Source organism: Scophthalmus maximus, chromosome 15, assembly GCF_022379125.1.
Source record: "Scophthalmus maximus strain ysfricsl-2021 chromosome 15, ASM2237912v1, whole genome shotgun sequence".
Taxonomy (NCBI): domain Eukaryota; kingdom Metazoa; phylum Chordata; class Actinopteri; order Pleuronectiformes; family Scophthalmidae; genus Scophthalmus; species Scophthalmus maximus.
The window spans coordinates 6,185,001-6,205,961 of NC_061529.1; the positions used below are offsets into that span (position 1 = coordinate 6,185,001).

General features: G+C 44.1%; 1 protein-coding gene across 4 annotated transcripts in view; it reads left to right on the top strand.

Moving 5' to 3' along the window:
- The window catches only part of fndc3ba (fibronectin type III domain containing 3Ba), a 90,664-nt gene that overhangs the window by 43,913 nt on the left and 25,790 nt on the right, over positions 1-20,961 (top strand). For 3 of the 4 annotated variants that reach the window (XM_035609985.2, XM_035609984.2, XM_035609983.2), the window contains exons 4-13: positions 861-937; positions 2,803-3,034; positions 3,156-3,324; positions 3,610-3,740; positions 16,280-16,338; positions 18,693-18,844; positions 18,943-19,002; positions 19,153-19,291; positions 19,787-19,840; positions 20,115-20,239. In XM_035609985.2, coding sequence (XP_035465878.1) covers positions 861-937; positions 2,803-3,034; positions 3,156-3,324; positions 3,610-3,740; positions 16,280-16,338; positions 18,693-18,844; positions 18,943-19,002; positions 19,153-19,291; positions 19,787-19,840; positions 20,115-20,239 — 1,198 coding nt within the window. The remainder of the gene's footprint in view (positions 1-860; positions 938-2,802; positions 3,035-3,155; positions 3,325-3,609; positions 3,741-16,279; positions 16,339-18,692; positions 18,845-18,942; positions 19,003-19,152; positions 19,292-19,786; positions 19,841-20,114; positions 20,240-20,961) is intronic. The other variant, XM_035609986.2, reaches the window with a different exon arrangement.

Below are 20,961 nucleotides of genomic sequence, written 5' to 3' on the forward strand. Positions count from 1 at the left end.
TGTGTGTGTGTGTGTGTGTGTGTGTGTGTGTGTGTGTGTGTGTGTGTGTGTGTGTGTGTGTGTGTGTGTGTGTGTGTGTGTGTGTGTGTGTGTGTGTGTGTGTGTGTGTGTGTGTGTGATTTATTTATTCTGAGGCCAGGTCTGCCTCCAGCTGTCCCAACGGGGTCCCAATGACTTTACCAGCCACAGACCTCCATCACACAGAGACGGAGGAGGAGAGAGACAGAGGAGATATGGATAGTGGAAACGTCAACATCATTATCAATCTGCTAATTCTATTAGATTTTATTTGCATCTCATTCAAATGCAGAGGTTTTTCTTATTCAGCGAGCGGGGTCGTGTGCCCCCTCGTGTCGAACAGACTCTTACAATTTTTCATTTGCATTTATGTTATGGGACAGGAGCAAGGGAAGTTTTAAGTTGTTTATTTTTCTTTCTTTCTCTTTATTTAACCAGGAAGTCCCTTCAGATTACATTTTATGTTTTGAGGGAGACCTGGCCAAGATGGCCAGATCATTTTCAAGGTTTTATTTCATTATATTTATAGTGCATCCGTATCAGGGTGCACTGAAAAACAAATTAGGCAAGAATACATCAAAATCAGATAATATTTCCATGAAATAATCGTATTTTCTGACCTCTAGATAGTAGCCTTAACTCTAATACAAACTTACTCTTCATTTACTGGAACAAGGAGTGTTGTAAAATAAACTGTGACACATCTGTCTCACCCTCCCCTTCACTGTGTGGCCATGTTTGTGTCCCCGATTGTGTAACTGTTGAACTGTCGACTGACAAATGTAAATGAGCGCAAGCTGCCCGGTTAAATAAATAAATCTTTTTTTCGCCCCCCTTTCCAGGTCCCGCTGAGGTTCCCATGATGTCCCCAAATGGGTCGATCCCTCCCATCCACGTGCCCCCGGGATACATCTCACAGGTTAGTGTGTTTGAGTGTGTGTGACAATTGTTGTCTCATAGAACTTTTTTCTTTAGTAGTAAAGAAAAAGTTTGTTTCAGCAAAGTGATGTTTGTTTCCGGAAGATTCCTGACATGCATTAAAGAAAATGTTGCATTGCGATGATGAAGCAAATACGGTTCAGATGGCTCATCGACTTTTAGCTGTTTCACTTCAGAACTATCAGAAGTGGATCAAGTGGTCATCTGTCAAGAATGCCAAGCATTGATATGATGGACTTGATCCATCAGGCCCCTTTTTTGTCCCTGTTGTCTCACAAAAATAGTCGTTTCCGTGGCAGCCTCCTCCCCCACCGGAGCAACGGTCAGGAATGTGCTGAATTCTGGGAGAATTCTGTCTCACGTGTGTGCGTCTGTTTGTAAGAGAGAGAGAAGGAGTGAGCTGTGTTCTCCATCAGATGTCCTCAGAAGAATAGAGAAAATATAAGATTTAATCTGGGTTTTATCATTTTGGTTATTTAGAAAAAAAAGTTTGACATCATGAGTTGGTTGAAGGTTAAGTTTGGCATGTTGGTGGTGTGGAGGGGTCAAAGGTTAGCGAATGTCCTCACCAGTGTAGTGTTACTGATACATCTGTGGTCTGCATGTGGTGGGATTGTGTTCCGGTGCCAGTGGAAGTCGGGTCATTGGCTCACCGTGGGTGTGTGTTTGTGTTTGCTCGTGTGTGTGTGTGTGTGTCAGTAGGGACTGGGCCAAGTGTGAGCGGGAAACACTGTCATTCTTACAAAAACAAGCCTGATAGGAGAGACAGGCACGGGGTGGGTAGGTTTTTTTTGGGGGGGATGAGCGCTCGGCTCTGGAGAAAGAATGGATGGATGGAGAAAGAGCATTGCGGTGGTGGATAGCAGTGCACCGACAGATGGATTTTGCACATGCGTGTGTGTGTGTGTGTGCGTGCGTCTGTGTTTGTGTCCTTGGCGGTCTGTCCTGATGGCGGCTCTGTGCTGGTGGGTGTGCGGGGGCATATGTGCACGCATGTTTGTCCCATTCCAGTTTGCATTGTTTTGTCTCCGAGCCAGTAAATGATGCGTGGGTTCGCAGGTCGGGTCCACATGTACTCTTGCGTGGAATTTGCCCTTGTTTTCCTGTAAACACTCTGTTTTTCTCCTCTGCAGCCAGGGAGGGGATGAGGGGTAGATAGGGGGGCCTCCTCCTCCTCCTCCTCCTCCTCCCCCTCCCCCTTTTCTTCTCCCCCTCTCTTAGTTTTTCTCACTCGGATTAGTTCTGTAACCCTCTTCCTCCCCTCCTTAATACCCTCGTTTCTTTCTCTCTGTCTGTCGTATTCTGGCACAGAGTCTGTTGCCTCTGTGTGTGTGTGTGTGTGTGTGTGTGTGTGTGTGTGATTGTGTATTTTGTTGTTGTTGTTGGGGACCAGCAGAGGACTTCCCCCTTTCTGCAGGGAGTGTGTACTCTCTGCTTGGAATGCAGGCCTGTGAATGTGTGTCGGTATGTGTTTGTGCGTGCGTGCGTGTGAATACATGTTAATTTGATACAGTTCTTTGAAACATGTTGCTATTAAAATCTGATGACAATCTGATGACAACATGCCAGAACTTGTTCTCACCAATGTAAAACGCAACATAAGGATAATTTTATCATTTGTTAAACATATTGTGCAATGATTTTTTAAAAATCCAATAAAAATTGGATTTCCACCATTGGCAGACAAGGCACCCTAATCTCTCACAAAACTATGGACAGTAGAATAAGATTGTTTTTCAACTAGAATCTTAGAATCTTTAAAAAAATCCTTTCAAATGAAAATGGAAAGACGGCGCAAACTTTATCCCTCTCACTCATCATCTTTTTTCTGGTCTCCCCCCGCAGGTGCTGGAGGATAACACAGGGGTCCGCCGGGTGGTGGTGACCCCCCAGTCCCCAGAGTGCTACCCTCCCTCCTACTCTCCAGCCCTTTCCCCCACACACCACCTGCCCCCCTACCTGACTCACCCTCACTTCATCCCAAACTCTCACTCTTTCTACCCCCCTGTCAGCCCGGGAGACCTGCCCCACCATCAGTACTACCAGCACCACCTTCCCCCCATGTACGGTGACCCAGGTACGGACATGCTGACTGGACTTCATGCCTTCTTCCTTCTTACGTTGTTGTTTTTTTAATGATGCAATTGCTAATCCAGTTTAAAATGTCCTTTGGCACTGATTCCTCTCCTCTCCTGCAGAAATCATCCCGGTATATGGGATGTCTAACTACATAGGCAGAGAGGAGTACAGTAAGCCACAGCCCAAAAAGATAAAGGAACAGAGACAACTAGAGCGACAGAACCGACTGAACTCCCCTCCCTCCTCTCTCTATAAGGGCAGCCTGGGGCCAGCACACAACGGATACAGGTGAACATTGACCTTATGATACTAAGTAATGGGTTTACTTTACTTTCATCATCTTATATTTTCCATACAATACCTGACAATGCAAATCACGCAACCGTTCAAGTACACTGATCATGTGGATACTGGTGGAAACAGGAAGCAGATGTGTCCTTTCCACAGTTGGTGCTTAGTTACAGAAAATGCTATGAATGAGAAGCGACAATGGTGAAAGTAAGACGCTTTATTTCTTTGAGAATAGAAAATCACAAATTCTGTTAAATTCTGTAATTTCTGTTTGCGATGCAGCAACAAATCACACGCCCCGTTGCTCGGGTCAGTGGGGTCAGGGGGCGGTGTCTGCAGTCCGGGAGGGAAGAAGCCGGAGAGACGACTCCGCAGCAGTCCACGAAACGGTGAACCGGAGACACACACACAAGGTGAGAGACACACACAAGCACAGAAAGTTGGGAGGAGAGACTGGCACAAACTTTTGTCGATAATAATAACTCTTGTTGAAGGCCGATGGTTCACATCAGGCTTATACACAGATGTCACACGGAACACACAACTAAACACAAACCTGCTCCCAAAAGCCACACAAATTGACCCAATTGCTATTTTCTGTTAGATTTTTTAATTTCACTCCAAAACCAACAAACCCCCCCATCGCTGCAGCTGCATCTCAACGTGCCACACGAGCGGCTCATATCTCTTTGTGAAAGAATAACTTGTGTCCTCTCTGACCCCGCTCTCTTTGTCTCCGTGCGGCTGACTTTGTCCTCCGCCGTGAGATGAAGGGATCCAGTGGGGTGGGTCTGGGGGGATTGAAGGTGGGGAAGGGGGTAAAGAGGGGTTGTCTGGGTAACCACATAGCTGAACCCGTCCCTGAGCGCTATCGTTTTACCCTCACTACAATACTGGCCTTGTTGGGGAAGGCTGAGCCAAGGAGGGGGGGGGGGAGTGTTGGCTGAGTGAGTGGGGGGAGATGTGAGGGGGGAAGGGGGGAGACGCATACCTGTAGAGCCCTGCTTGAGATGAAGGGAACCTTTGAGCTCACAGCAGCTCAGTCTTATCGCACATGCACATAAAAAAAAAATATGTGCACATGTGCAAAGACATTGGGGTGCACACACACACACACATACTTGTGGTTCTTTTCCTTTTTAATGACACGTCTTTTGACACGTCAGATGTATGTATGGGTTATTAAAAAAGAGGGCAGAATATCTCTTCATAGTCGGACACACTCTCACACGCGACACACATGGCTATCTGTGGAGGTGATGACAGAAAAAAGCTGAAGGGACATAAATTCATCCAAGAGTTCACTGTAACTGTCAAACTCTTTTTTTAATCTACCATCCTCATAAAACTTTGGTTCAGTCCCTCGCAGCGTGGCGTCACATCAGAGGAATATTTGATCGCGGCCAGGTGTGTGCGTGTAAATAAGGAATGTTTTAAATTTTTGGAACAAAAACAACATGTTGTTATGTAATTTTACTGTTGTGGTGATGGAAGTGCGTTGTATATTGAATATTGTTTGGACTCATTGTACATATGGGATTGCAAAACTGTTGTTAAGTCCATAAAGATAACTGCTGTTTTGTTTAGGTGGATGAAAACATTGGGACAGGTTTGGGTAGTGTATTCTAGTTTTATTTGCTTTTGATTTAAGATGTCTATATCTGAGTGTTCTGCTTCCATGTCCGTACCTTTTGCTGCTGCTCACAGCAGCATTGAAATGTTGTTTTTAAAAATTCTTCAACACCTCCTAGGAGAAAAAAAAAATCTCCTGGTTACTCTGGACAGTTTACAGAACGCAGTTTGAACATGGGGCTGTTTTTGCAGCAGAAAGTAACTCCTGACTAAAAACTGTTTATTAGAGCTGAGACTATGAGCTCATCAATAGATGGGGCGATCATCACAAGATTAACGGACAACGGTGTTAACAAATTGATTCATTGTTATTCAAGTATTTTTTTTCTTTTTTTTTTTTCAAGAAGCAGTCTGAAGATGTTTGCAGATTTTATTGACTAGGGTTAGGGATAGGGCTGTTCACTATAAGGTCTGTTGGGTATTGAGATTAATTTAGCATATTGCTCTTTCGAAGAAATGTTGCTGTTTTTGACCCTTTGGAAATATCTCATTGGGCATTTTTAATCAAATTGGTTTGTTCACTAACGTACAAAATTGCATTTGAACCGGAAAATCGCGTACTGTACTAATTGCAGAATGTGCACAAACAGAGGAGGCAGTGTTTGGCTGCACTGCACTTGGAGGAGACTGCACAGCTTCTTACCACACACACATACCAGGCTGCCACAGAACACATAACAGAGAATCATCTTAGAGGAGTGTCAAAGGAGGAAAAGAAAAGCAAAGTCCGGAGCTCGGCTCACGAGACTCAACAGTTTCATGCAGCACATACTGTCGTGCACGCTCAACAATAGCACGCATGACAGACAGGACCATGTCAGCATGTTGTTGGTTGCCTGTTCTGGTCTGCGAGGGTCTCAGTACTAGGGCGGAGAGCAGGCTGAGTCAGCTACCGGTACCACACACACACACATACACACACATGCACAAACACCCCGTGACTGGGCTTCCTGTAAAATAATCAGAGCATGAGGGTCCGGAGGATTGGCGGGAGGCAGGGCCCCAAACAGAGAGAGTGGAGGAATGCAGGGTTTGAAGGACAGATGAGAGGAGGAACATGGATGGAAGGTTTGTACAGAGGAAAAAATAGGGAAAAAAGTAGACATAACCAGAACTCGCTACATCACAGGGAACGGAGAGATGGAAAGACGGAGAGACAGAGAGTTTAAGAGCAGAGTACAAACATTCCGACAAAGTTGCTGCTTGGCCCGGTGCATCCATGTATGGTCCAACCCAGAATACCACACACACACACACACACACACACCGAGACCAAGGGCATCAAGGGTAAAGCGTAGGCGGCGCTGTGTGTGTGTGGCTAGTGCCCCGGTGCCAGTAAGGCAGCCGGCTGACTTGGCGAGAGCAGTGACCATTCCCCAGTAAAGCAGCTCTATGGGCCTTTTTTCCTCAGAGCTGTGCTGCTCGCTGAGCAGAAACAGATGTGGGCCCCGTCCCCTCTGTTCCTCCATCTTGGCTCTGCATCATCACCACCGCAGAGCCCGTCTCTCACTCCTGAGAAACTGGGATTTCAGCAGAAACAGATGGACCAGCACCCTCGGCTCCTCCATCTATGGTTCTACGTCATAGCCGAGTGCTGTGAATTCAGGAGAAACCAGATGTGTCCACCATGTTGGCCCTGTGAATGAGATATAAGGAAATAACAATGGTCTTAGATGTTACCTCGGTCCGCAGTTATCGTATGATAGCTGTGGAAGCGTATCTAATAAGTAGAGGAAAAATTGTGAATGCCTAACTTTGTTTTCTCTTCCTCGAGAAGCACTTAGAGTCTCAGGCATTCCTCAGAGTTCATTTTCAGCTGCACTGTCTTCTTCGAGACAAACTTAAAGGAAACCATCTGGCGACTTCAGCGTTGACAGAAGTGAATCTAACCAAAAAATAGTTACTCAACATTTTTCATCTTTGCCAAACAATGAAAATGTGCCAAAAAGGATGTTTTGAAACAAGAAAAATCTTCTGAAATTGAATTTCGGTTCTCGGTTCTTGGCACATTCTGTGCTTCAGACTTTTTTAATCATATTTATCAGAAATATCATCAGAAATATTTTTTCTTAAGGTATATTAATCCAAGAATACAAATACTATTGTCGTAGCAGAGACTAAAGTTAATACCTGTAACCAGAATGGCACTCAGTAGAGCGTATACCTCCACCAAGGCTGAAAAATACTACACGTGATTGTCTAGTTCTTATAGTAGAAATAAAATAGAAAAAAAGAAGTGGTCTGATAACCTAAATGATTCATTTGTCATAAAACATAGTTAAAGAACCAAAAATCGGTTTAGTAGTTTTTGCGTAATCCTTCAAAAAATAAACCAACAAACAAACAAAGGTGAAAGCAAACTCTTACATTCTTGAATGTGATATTTCATATTTCAGTTTCTTCTTTTAAAGTAAATGTTACTTAACACCCCTGAAAGATGGGACCAAAATCTCAATTCAAATCCCAGATCTCTTTTTTTGTTGACTATAATTAATTGAACTGACATATTTTACTTGTTTGTCATTTAACTTACGCTTGATATTAAAAGTTACTCAAGATGAAAGCAAAATAAAAATAATTGATAGCATTGAATGGTTGTCGTAGTTAATGGTTATATTGGCAGTTAATACATAATTTACCAGTGACTTAAGTAGATACATACAAGCCATTTATGGGGATATTTTTGTTGGTGGGTGTGAGTGTCTCACTTTTCACAAGCCATTAATAATCAGCCAGGTAAAGTAACAGGTAAAAGAAGGTAGCAGTTTTCCTGTCATCACTAGAATTGATAATATGTAATAACCCTTACGTCTATAAGTCGCTCCTAAAGAGAATGCCATCCGGCTTTTCTCAAGAAGGTCAGAGGTCAGAGGTTCATTGGAGGATCAATGAACCTTTCGACTTACAGCAACAATGTTTACCATTCTCCAGTGTCCCGCTGGAGAATGGTAAACATTGTTGACAGCATAGAAATCCAATAACTGATCTATGACGCAATGGTAAAATATTTCCTTTACTTAATACCCATGATGCCTTTATGAATGTGGTCGCACTAAAAAGTGGTACCAAATAATTAGGTGCAGGACTGGAATTTCCTAAATCTCTTCCTTCTTTTTATTTTTTACTTTGATATATTTCCCTACCAGTTAAGCTGCAGCACCAGTGAAGTCTCAGTTTTGGATCAATGACAGTAGTAAAAGGAGGCTTATTCAAAGCACAATGCCCTGTAGTTTTGCTGATGTCATCCTCATTAGCTCCGGTGGCCTTTGGCCGAGTCAGGACTCAGCCCTTACATTAACATCGAGCTCGGCTTCCAGCTCTCCTGCCGTAAATGTAGCAACAGGCCTGGAAATGTGTGTGAGCACACACCCAGCGTTCCCCTGACTGGACTGTTATGATGTGGATCGCCATGGCGATAATCTCAGCCCCCACCGCCCTCGCAACGAACTCACAAACCCCTTCCCTCAAATCCAAATACGGCTATGTTTGTAGGGCAAGATGGAGGGCAGCGGGGTCGAAAAGCGGGAGACCAGGAAGAGGGAATGTCGAGGGGAGAAAGAAAAAGCCAGAGATAAGACGAGAGGATAGGAAGGGAGAGAAATGAAGGCCCCTGAAATTGGGGAGTGAAAGAGCCAAGATGGGGGATGTACAGAAAACAGAAAGAGAACAAGGGATGGCTTTACCAGCAGAGGAATGTCTTTCCCGCTGATATCATGTAACAGGACTAGTGGGATTAGAAGGGGAGTTTGTTCTCGCCAGTTACAATGAGTACAGCAGACATTTCCCCCGTTCAGCTGAATGAACCTTGTGATACAAGCGATAAACTCGCCACACTGTCAAACTGCAGCAGCCCGTCGCTCCGCACTGACCACAACTGGCTTACATAATATTGAGTCTTTTTAACGGCTCCGTCGGGGTTGAATTGAGTTTGGTCCAATCGAATTAGGTAATTCATCCAGACGAATTGCTCAAACCCTTTAGACATCTGCTGCTTACTGATGTTTGTGTAACACACAAAAAAATAAAAAGGTTGAGTGGACTGACAACTCTTGCAAGTGGCATTATAAGACGTCATATGTCATTAATTTTGGGACAATCGTTCACTAGTTTTTGTTGAAAAATCAACAGGACATTCAAAATCAGGCGACTGTTACATAATAGTCAATCTGGTCCGTCTTTGGCCTTAAAGGGGCACTAAGTGATTTTAATCCAATATACTTTTTGGGAAATTTGGGGGATTTATTTCCTCATTCTGTGTGCATGACGGGAAAAAAATGGTTCTGTTAATTGAAAACCCCAAAAAGGGTGCGGACCGCACCGCACGACACTGTGTGCAGTTTGGAAACGTCACTCCCCGACAACTTGAGAGACGTGCTAGCGGCAGGCGCCACTGTTCAGGGGTTTTGACCTCGTGGTTAGCTCGTCCTTCTCCCATGCACGAGGCTGCGGGTCCGAGCCCCCGACCGATGCGGTCAAAAAAATCCACAACAACAAACTATCTTTCTCCCAAATGGCGTGCTGCCCCTTTAACTACACAAGAATCTTGTAACATGGGTAAACTGGATAATGATGGCACCATCTCATATCAGTTTTTTGCTTTCATGAGGATTGTTTTCTAAGAATTGGCAACAATAATCATGAAAAGGATGCACAAAAAAAAACCCCTTCACATTGCAATCATTTTTGTCCTCAGCATTGGACTTGAGTGACCTTAGTCCGTTTTTATATCCCTATAATTCCCTGCTGCTCTGCCTTCCTGTGTTCTCTGCTCGCCTCTTTGCTCGCCGGTCCCCGTGCGTCTCTGCCTCTGCCGTCTGTCAGACTGTGGACTTGTCTTCCGCTCTCTCGCCTGCCAGTCCGCAGTCGCGCTCTCAAAACTCTTTTGGGCTGAGCAGGGTCGGATGGGGTCAGGGTTCTTCTTGAGAAACTCATCCCCCCCCCAATAATCCCCCTCCCGCCTGGCCAGGTTCGCCGCGCCGCTCGCGGCACGTACACACTTACGTAAACACACATGCGTTACGTGTGCGCGCTCGGCTTGTCGCACTCTTCTTGGAAAAGCGCACATGGTTTTTTTGTGTCACTTGGCAGTTGAGACGCTCGTGTCTGTCCTGAGCGAGAGGGGCGGCAGTGGACAAGGTCTCTGTGTCTCTCGCCCGCTGCATTTACATGCGGACATGAACCCGGTTATTGAGAGAAATTGGGTTAAGGCAGGGACGCTGGTGAATGCAGCTGTGTGTTTATGCTGTGGCTTGTTCGTTTTATTTTCAGTTGAAGTTGGACTTTGGATTTCATTCTTCTAGAATGCGAGGGCACAAGAATAACGACCTTTGTTGTGATCGCTGTGTGTTGCTGCCATAGATGTAATTTCTACAGAAACCTGGTTCTACACCATGTCCCCGGTGCACAAATCCACCTGCATTAACGTGATTCTCTCAACCCCTTGACCCCCGATTAAGGAATCTGGGTTTCTCATTTGCACGGAGCCCAATAAATCACGTTACTGCAGAAAGGCGGCCATAACCTTGGCGCTTATTTGCATGTCTGCCTCTATATCTGCGTCTCTTACGGCCTTCCTCTCGGTTCTGGGTTTGATTCTTTAAATTTTTAATTTAGGGTTGTTGTTTTTTGTTTTTTCGTTCTGCTTTCTTTCCTACATCTCTCTGTGCCAGGCTTTCTGTCTCTCTCTCCCTCTCTAATCCCCTTTATAAACGATCAGGACTCTGGCCATGAGAACCAAACCTTCACCATGACAACCACAATTTCAGGCATGTCCCAACGACTCTGCGTGTGTGTGTGTGTGTGTGTGTGTGTGTGTGTGTGTGTGTCCCAGCTGTTGAACAGATGGAATGCTCACTATGCAGAAGATGATAATAGTGTGGAATTCAAGGTCTGTGCCCCTTGCTCCCTCCATTTTCCTCTTTCTTCTTCTCCCTCCCTCTTTCCGTCTCTCCCTTCTCTCTCTTTCTGTCCCCACTCCTTCCTCTCTATCCACTTCTGTCTGTCCTCCCTCTCCATTTCCAGCTGAGTGTTTGTCACTTTGCTTTGTACTCCCTGATTAGAGGCTTCTGAAGATGGGTATCACATCTCACTTCTTTCCTTTAGAACTTTACACACACACACACACACACGCACACACATACAGGGCCAAAGGCACAGGGTGTGTGTGCGTGCGTGTGTGTGTGTACTGTAGTGGGGGCTGAGTGAGCGACCGTTGCCACATTTTTCACATTTTTATTCCAGGCCTTAAAGGTCTTTTTCTGTCCCAGCGCAGACAGACTTTGTCTAAGAACCGCAGGCCGTCATGCAAGAGGAATGCAACCCCCTCCACGTTAACGTGACTCAGTTTTACTGTAGCTTTTTTTTCGAGCAAGTGACGCCATTAATTATGAAGTGTGTAGGTGTGTGATATTTAAAAAAAAAAAAAAGCTTCTTGTAAACTTGTACCATGTATTTGAGGACTGAGGAAGCAAGGGAGGGAAGAGTTAGAGAACGAAGCAAGGAATAAAACGGAGAGAATTATGTAAATGTGCGCTTTCAAATAATCCAAACCTTTCTTTCATGCAACAGAGTGGCAGTGTTCTGAGTTATTTTCTGGTGTCCAGGACTATGGAAGAAAAAGTCCCATTCAATATTTTCAGTGTCTGGAAGCTGGTGCACTTGTCAATCAGTCCGGATGATGAACAGCTATGAAAAAATCAGATTTTTTGATTTAAAATATGAGGGTAAAGTCTGTGTAGATTAAAAAAAAAATGTTGGAGAGATTTCAACTCTGAAACAGTGAGTGAGAAACTTTGGGGTTAAAGGAATGGTTTGACATTTTGGCAAATCCCTTTATTCTCATTCTTGTTTAGAGTTTGATTGGAAGGTTGCTGCCTTGTCCTGTTGTCTCTTTTGAGGTTTCCTGGCAACCAGTGGAGACTCCAGGAAGTTAATGACCTCAGCTTAAAAAAAACTTGTCGGAAGGTAGTTTTTTGTTGTTGTTGTTTTTTCAACCTATCTAGCTTTTTCCTCCTGCCTTGCTGTTGCTAAGATATACTTGATATGCTTAAAATATGAAGGCTCCTTTAGTATTGTTGAATCACCCAACGGACATCTGTGTTTTTGGGGAACATTGAGGATATAAGTTGAAACGGAGGCATATTTGCAGTGGTGTAATAAATACTTAACTCTGTTACGGCAACTTCAAAAAAAGACATCCAGTTGATGTTTTTGTTTGTCTTTCGCCGGTCGTGACTCGTACTGTAACCACTGCCGCGCTGAGATCAGTGGGGTGCATCTGCCCCTGCGCCCTCTGATGATGTCACGTAAGGTTGTGTAATCCTCGCCTCACATCCTCTTGAGCCCTCACCTTCCTCTCTCCTTTCATCCCACCGTTTCTCCTCCTCTCCGCTGATTCCTGGCTCACTTTTTGTCTCTCAATTTCCTTATGTTTCTGCACCTAATCTCTTACCCAGACTCCTCTCGCTTGTCCCCCCTGTCTCTCTCTCTCTCTGTCTCTCTCTGCAGTTTGTCCTTCAGTGTCTTTCCTCCTCTAAATCCCCTCTCGCCTTGTTTAGTCTCGGCCCGCTGCTCCCCTTTCCCCAATTCCTCATTGCTCCTCCTTTTCCCTCGCTCTGTCTGGCTGTCCCCGGTAATCAAACACAGGCGGTCAGACACAGACAGGATGTGAGGTCAGACAAGGAGAGGAAGTGAGGGTGCGTGGGCAGCACATAAACAGAAAAGAGAGGAGGTAAGGGGACGACAAGGACAGAGGGAATGCGGGTGTGTGTGTGTGTGTGTGTGTGTGTGTGTGTGTGTGTGTGTGTGTGTGTGTGTGTGTGTGTGTGTGTGTGTGTGTGTGTGTGTGTGTGTGTGTTGAACTGGGAAGAGATTCAATTTCTGGTCCGGCCGTCAGCATCGACTCTTTGTGGTCGTCCTCTGCATTAAACACTTAAACAGCTGGACTCAACAACCACAGCGAGTCAGAAGACTCGGCGGTGAGAGGAAGCAAATATTAAATAAATCTCTTTCTCCTGTCACAGACTGAGTTTGTGGGTGTTCTCCAACTTGTTTTCATCATGTTGAGAAAAGAAATGTATTTCTTTATATTTTTCACTGTAGAAATGTCGGGGCAGTAACCGGCAGTGTAATGTAACCACTGGATTTAGGGTCCGTCAAGATTCAGCCTAACAGAAGCTGTGACGGCAAACTACAACTAATAAAAGTACAACCAAAGCTATTGATGTATTTTCTATAGTTAATGTATGAATGATGAAAACAGCGAAAATACATTCACCTAATCAGTCAGCCCAAAGGCCAGTATGGACATCCACAATGTGTTTCTTGTAATGCTGATAAGAAAATGTGACCGTATATCTGAAATGTATGATATTCACCTTTTTTTTGCTGTCATGAAGTGATGGCTGCATGGCTGTCTTACTGTTAATAATAATAATCAAATACATTTAAGATTTCATAGTCCTCCACTGTCAAGTTTCAAACCTTACTGCTTTGTGAGAAAGAAATGCAATCACAGCATCTGTTTCTGGCTTTTTAATATATATATTTTATTATTATCATTAATTTATAGTTGGAGCCAGAAAAAAGAAAAATGAATTCTGAATGAAATTTTTCCATTCCCACTTAAAATGGTGAACTGAATGGTGACTTTCAGAAACTCTGCTCATCAGTCGTGGTTATGGTTTGATTTTTAACATCTGCTGTTTGCTCAACGTGACGGCTGAAGTGATGCTGTAATGGAATTCCGCCGCTTCTTTTCTTAGCCGCGTTAGCTGCAATTGACAAGTAGACGGCAGCGCTAAACTGCCCATATTCTTCTTTTTCACTCAGCTGTGATTAATGGGTGGAATAAGCAGGGTCAGCCTGTTACCCGACGGAGCCGTTCGTGTCTGAAGCTGTGAGTCGGGGTGTGCTTTCATTCCATAAATGAGAAAAGTTCAGTTTGGTCCAAATGGATGAAAGGGGACAAGTGTGTTTAAGAAAAAAGAAGAAGAAAAAAGGATCACTAATGAGCCAGTGTGTCTAGCAGCGATGGAGAATGTGTACTTCACCCGTTGAACTCTCCCAATGCCGCCACACAATCGTACACACACACACACACACACACACACACACACACACACACACAGTAGCTTAACCACCCTCCTCATATCACCCATCACCAATCACCTGTAACCTGATAGTGGGACTTTGGAGACACACACTCACTGTTTCTCTCTTGCGTTGCTTTTTTCTGTCTAACGCACGCACGCACGCACGCACGCATGCACAGACGCCCACACACACGCACGGACAGAGGTCAAGTCGAGGCTGTGCTTCCATGACATCACTGTTGCCATGACTCATAAGTGTACCCCCAGGCACAGTAAGGCCTTCTCCTCCACAGAACCTGTCAAAGGGACTTAGCCCCCCCCCCACACACACACACACACACACACACACACACACACACACACACACACACACACACACACACACACACACACACACACACAAACTCATTCACCACTTGCTATACACCAGTATACATTACTGTTTGAAATACAAACTAGTTTGTACACAATCGTGCGTACGTGTGTCAATGCATGCGTTCACAATAACACACTCATCAAACAGACCTGGTTTCATATGGATTTGTGCACACACACACACACACACACACACACACACACACACACACACACATCTTTTGTGATTTATAGTGGTTGAATGGAGAAAGCAGGACTCCTCTGTTCGGAAAAATCTCAACTTCAGGGATCACACAGGCGGGAGACTTCCACTGGCCACACACGTGCTCACACATCCACACGGCCACACGCTCCCCCTCATTACAGCCCCGAGGGGCTATTAAATCTCCTTCAGCCACGTCATATCACTGGACCTGACCTGTGCATGGGTCTATGCTACATGTATAGGGGGGGGTACATGTCCCGTATCGCACTCAAAGAAGCTGTTCAACACCCTGCAACAGCTGGTAGAGTAGAGAGAACAGCCCAGTTCACATTATACAACAGCCTTCTGTGGCTAACAAGTGACCTTTATGACCTTTTGGACCCCAACTATTGGTTATTGTCATTATCTTTTGATTTGTTTTGAACATTTCTTTTTGCCATGGATTGACTCGTTATCTAAAATTGAAAAAGTCCAATGAAAGTCTTTTCTTTTAATGCCTCACACAATCTCAAACAGCCTCATGTGACATCTTCGCTTTTTTTGTGTGTGGCTGAAAGTCCAGAACCTCACATTTTTCACAAAATCATCACACCTGAGGAGCTAGAACAGTGGAAGATGGCCTTTTTTTGTTATATGATAAATAGAACAACAAAATTGTTAATGATTTGATCATTTTTGTAGTGATGTTATAGACATTTAAATATGTAATATAAAATACGACTCCTTTTTTATAGAATTAATGTTTTTTTCCCCCTGCTCTCTCACAAACTGTTAATTTCCCCCTTTCTCAGTATATATATATGTATATATATATATTTGCAGTACCATGTTACGCTGTGTTGCGGGACTACAGCCACACCGATTACGTCACATCATTTGTGTATTTAGTTATTCTCATGTGAATTGATTGCAAATCATACATAATGATGATTAGGGATAATGATTTCTATGAACCAATAACTCCAAAAAACAGAATAGTCATTGTGGAATTTATATTTATTTATTTATATTTATATATATTCTTTTTAAAATGGGTGATCAACTTTTGTTTGCTCTTGGTCTGGAATTTTAGACTAATGCTTTTCTGCGGAGCACTGGATAATTCAGAGATGTTTTTTTCCAAGGGCTGCTGTGTTCTTCATGACTTGATGTGATGAAATCTGTGCTTGTAGAAGAAAACAAGTGTTGCATCACACTGCATTAGACAACACAAGAATGTGGGTCTGTTTTTTTTTTCTCAATGTGAGCTATTTCTGTTTTTTTCTCACAGATAACTCATCTGGAGATATTTTCACAGGGGTGATTTGATGGTCACCGTGCCTTTTTTTTATGGGACCGTACGATTTCCCAGCAAACCTTGGCTGACCTTTGGCCAATAACGGGCCATAGATCTGTAGATATCACAATAAAACGGCTTGGGGGAATTGAAAAACCTCTCCTCGTCAATCGACAGCTGTTTTTTTTGGGGGGGTTTTTGAGCAGCGCTGGCAAAACTGTTGATGTGCATCTGTTTTAGAAATTTGGTATGGTGAAATGAGTCTTTCCTTGTTTTGTAATTAAGAGCCACCTATGGCTGTTTCATTATAGATACCTCTTGTGATGGATTTTTGATAATCACTTTGTTTTTCCTATGTCTCTGTCTCCTCAGATCATGATTCAGAGGGGAAGCGTGTTCAAGACATGCTGTCTACGATCGACAAACCACAGGTTGGTACGCATGCTTCCTCCCTGAACTGCGCACACACACACACACAAACACACACTCGGCCCATTAATGACCACTTTCATAAATCACCTCCTTGTCTGGTGCAGTCATAGCTGGCTTCAGCTTTGGTATCTTTCCCATATATCCACCCAGGCTGTGTGATTACCATAAAAATCCGATGATCACTCAAAAAAAAAAAACTGTTGTGACACGCAGGTTCAGTTTATCTTCTGTTTTTTCTTGTGGGCTTTAATGGCTCTGAGGGGAATGTCTCTGCTCCTTCTGGCCACATGAGGGCGGCATCTGCTCATCCTTGTGCCTCTATCGGCTGGAAGAAGAAGAAAAAAAAACCCACTGTAAACACTGTAACAGCCCTTATCCTGCCCTCAAGGGAGATGTGAATGAATGGGCTGCAGACGTGGTTTGCGGGAGAGGAATTGCTCAGATCCCGTGGTTGAGGCGGTCTGGTCAGCAGGCTGTGCAATTGGACCATTCCATATCTGTGAGGTTTATATCAGAGGGGTTGAAATAGATACTGACAATGCAGCCATGTAGGAAGGAAAGGACTAGACATCATTAAATACTCAAAAGAAGCCAGAGGTTGATCTACAGCAGTGATTGATCTACTGGAATTGCCTCGGATGACCTCTACACCAATACAGCAATTATATTATAGTTGATACAGAGAAGGGGAAAGAAGAGGGAATACAGCAATTTTAAGATTCATGTCAGTCTCCGATTGTTTTGTTTTTTTGTCTCACAAAAACTCCATTTTGACTCCGATACCGTAATGCGTTCATAGAAGAGGCAGTAGTTTGGTGTGTGGGTCCTTTATAGCAAAGCTGCATCTCGTTGGATTCGGCAGTGGACCCGACGTACGTGGTAGCAGGTGTTGTAGAGACGGGGCTTGTATGAGAAAGTTCTTCATTTAAAAAAAATCTTCACAATATTACCTCGGTCCACTGGTTGTATTGTTTGCTTTAATTTCAGTTGAATGAGAGGCGGTGGGGGACTAAAGGAAAAGAAAGTTGCCCATGTGATCTCCCAGTGTCATTCTACTCTTTGTGCTCGAAGAAAAATACGGCAAACTTAAACAACCTGGATACATAAAATAATCAATAATTAAGTATTTTTTTATGGAAATCAAGTCGAAATTCTCTGATTTCAGCTTATTGTGAATCATGTGAATATTTTCTTGTTTCTTTTCTCCTCTATGACAGTAAACTTTATTTTTTGGTTTGTGGACAAAACAAAACTTGGGGTTTGGGAAACACGATCTGCATTTTGCAGCCTTTTAAGACATTTTATGGACCAAACAACTAATCGATTCATTGAGAAAATGATAGACAGATTAATGGGTAAAGAAAATAATCCTGAGTTGCCATACACTGCGCTATGAAAAGGAAACATCTGTCCCGGAGAGACTTGACTAACACAGTTCTGTACATAGAAGAAGCCATTATGTGAAATGTGTGTGTTGGAATCATATTAATGTATCTTCAGTGAACAAACAAGTGAGGTGATGGATGTGATGGGTGTGGAAAAAGTTAAAGTCAAGCAAATTATAGTTCAATTCCGTCAGATACAGATGTTCTCAGACACAGTGAGAACGCGGCGGCAGACGCAGTAACGTGATCGCATTAAAAAAACTAATCATTATGATCAAAATGCAGAATGAGCGTCTCTCCATCTTTTCCTGTCTGCCTGTTGCTCTTTCTCGTAGACAGTCTGAGCATGGCTGTGGTTTGGATGTGTCCCCGGGGCACATTCATCGACCTGCGTGTGCTCAGTGGATGCAGAGTCTGAAATTGCAGAATTGCAGCAGACTGTGCTAAATCACGCAAAATTGCCTCTCCCACCATGTGTTGCAGCCGAATCTGCCCGTAAACATGCACATACTTGCAGGCGGGCGCACACAGAGACAGAGACAGGCACGCAGTGAAACAAACAAACATGGAGGCTTCTCTCTCTTCTTTTGTGCTTGTTTGTGTTTGTTCATTTTAATTTTCTTGTGCACTCCGGCATGGATGTGCCAGAGGTGGAGAGAAGAGACAAATCTGGAGTAATGGTTTTAATGACAAATTAGTTTCACTGTGACACAGTTAAAAACACACCTTGTTTGATTTTTCTTACTTATTCTTTGCTGAATTAAAATACAAATTACAAAAGAATGGAATAAAGCCTCAAAAAACATGATTCAAGAATAAAAATGCATTAACTTAATCACTTGCAAGCAAGCACTTGCAAAACGAAAAGCTACTGTACAGACAAGGAAAAAAAAATGCAATGGGAAGCCATATTTTATTTCTTTGCTGTGTAAAAACATACCATATATATTTTGATGTGTGTCTCACAGGTGTCCAATGTGCAGGCGCGGGCTGCACGGCTGTCCTGGGCCCCCCCGGCAGGGCTGGTGAACAGGCATAGTAACGGGATGCCCGTGTCCTGCTCCTACGAGGTCTCTCTCTCAGATAAGGGACGAGACGGAAAGTATCGCCTCATATACAGGTAGGAATGACAGAGAATACGCCGTTGTCTAGACGCAAGTTCATATGAGGTAATCTCAAGTTCATTAGTGTGACTTTGGTGCTGTGTTTGTGTTTTAGTGGTGAAGAATTGGAGTACCATCTGAAAGACCTAAGGCCAGCGACAGACTACCACGTACGGTAAGGATGCGTCTGACTCGACTGATCCTTCTGACTAATTTGGGATGTTGTTATTTTATACTTCTTCACACACTATTCTTCCAGTTCACAGACGTAATCCTCTCCTGGTTTCAAAAGTTTGATGCTATTTTTGTGTCCCGCTTGCTTCAGGGTCTCTGCGATGAACAACTCGGTGCGAGGCTCGTGTTCAGAGGCCGGCTCGTTCACCACACACTGCAGCGTCCCCGACGTCCCGCTATCCCCGAAACTCTCCCACCGCACCAAGAGCACCCTCACCCTACAGTGGAAGGTACGGGCTCCGACATCTTTATCCCGGGGCACCCGTGTTCAATCTCGAAGACGGCTGATGACGCACTCTCTCACGCCCATAAACATTACAGTCATTTCAATTTACGATGTTTTAATTTGTTTTTGGTGGCACATTTCCACGTAGGCTATTGTAGAATAAATCTCATGCCTCCGAAACCACCACAGGATCTCATGCATAATCTATTTTGTCTTTGTCTACCACAATTCATCTGTACAGTCATGTACCACAAGGTTTTTCTGTCCCAATGCCAAAAGGGCACATCCCTGCGTCCTCTCTGACCTTTTCCACGCAAGCAGAATTTCATCCACTCACACTGATAAAGAGTGACACCAGTCCCCCAGACAGGATATGAGGCCAATCATAAAAACAGGGCAGGTATTTTGTCTGTCTCGGCGTCAAGAGTCTTTTATCCCTGGCTTATCTCGCTCTTGTCTCTTGTCTTCCTCGCTCCGTCCATCTCCCTGTCATCCACAGCCCCCAGGCGACAATGGATCCAAAATCACAAACTACCTGCTCGAGTGGGATGAGGTAAGTCATTGCTGTTGATGTCCATCGTCTGTCATGTTTTTCCCCCTTACTAAAAAAAAGAAAAAAGCACTTATGCCTACCACAGACGTCAATACAGTAAACAGATGCCAACACTCAGCTCCACAGATGAGATGCACTAAGTCTGTGAATTATGCTTTTTCAATTATTTGTTGGGCCTCCTCTTCTTCTCCCATTTGCACTGTCATGCGCCATCATCTTTTTTTAAACTCCTATTACGATGAATCTTAATCCTATCCTCTCCTCTCCTCTGCAGGGAAAGAAGAACAGTGTTTTCAGAGAATGTTACTTTGGGAGCCAGAGACACTGTAAGCTGACACGACTGTTCCCCGCCTGCGGCTACACGTTCAGAGTGGCCGCGCACAACGACATCGGCACAAGGTACTGTTGAACACGTGCAGTGTATGTTACACACATCATCTTCGTACATAACACAGAAGACATAAGTCCAAACTCTTTTCTTATTCCTTGTTTACGTACAAGCAAGGGTTTAGTTTATTAAAATCCACAGCAGCTTTTTCATATGAACACCTGACGTTTTTTATAAACACCAACATGCACCGTACACCACCGCGAAACAGGGAAACATGCACCAGCTCATCTGGCGCCGGTATTCTGCATGCGAGATGAGTCTCTGTCTCTCTCCGTCTTTTGTTATTCACCCTCCATTGCCCCTTGTTCTCTCGTCTGCTCTTTGTCATTATGGTGGAGAGCATCTTGTCTGCTGTCGTTACTGGGTGTCGTTAGGGGAAAGGGGAGCGGGAGCGCGATGTGAGCTCAACTCAGAGCGGCCTTAATGCGTCCTTGCGCTTGATTCCCCTTTAAAGCCGTGGACCCACACACACACACACACACACACACACACACACACACACACACACACACACACACACACACACACACACACACACAAACACTCACACGAACGCCCACGGCACACACAACATTTCAGTTACTTCATCTCAGAAATATCAGACCCCATTTGTCTTTCTGTCTGGTTTCTAACATTACTTCCTCCTGCCATGGCTCTTTTAATTTTCTTCTGACTATCTCCACTGTGAGACTCCCGCAACTGCAGTCCCACATGCACTCCCGTCAAACGA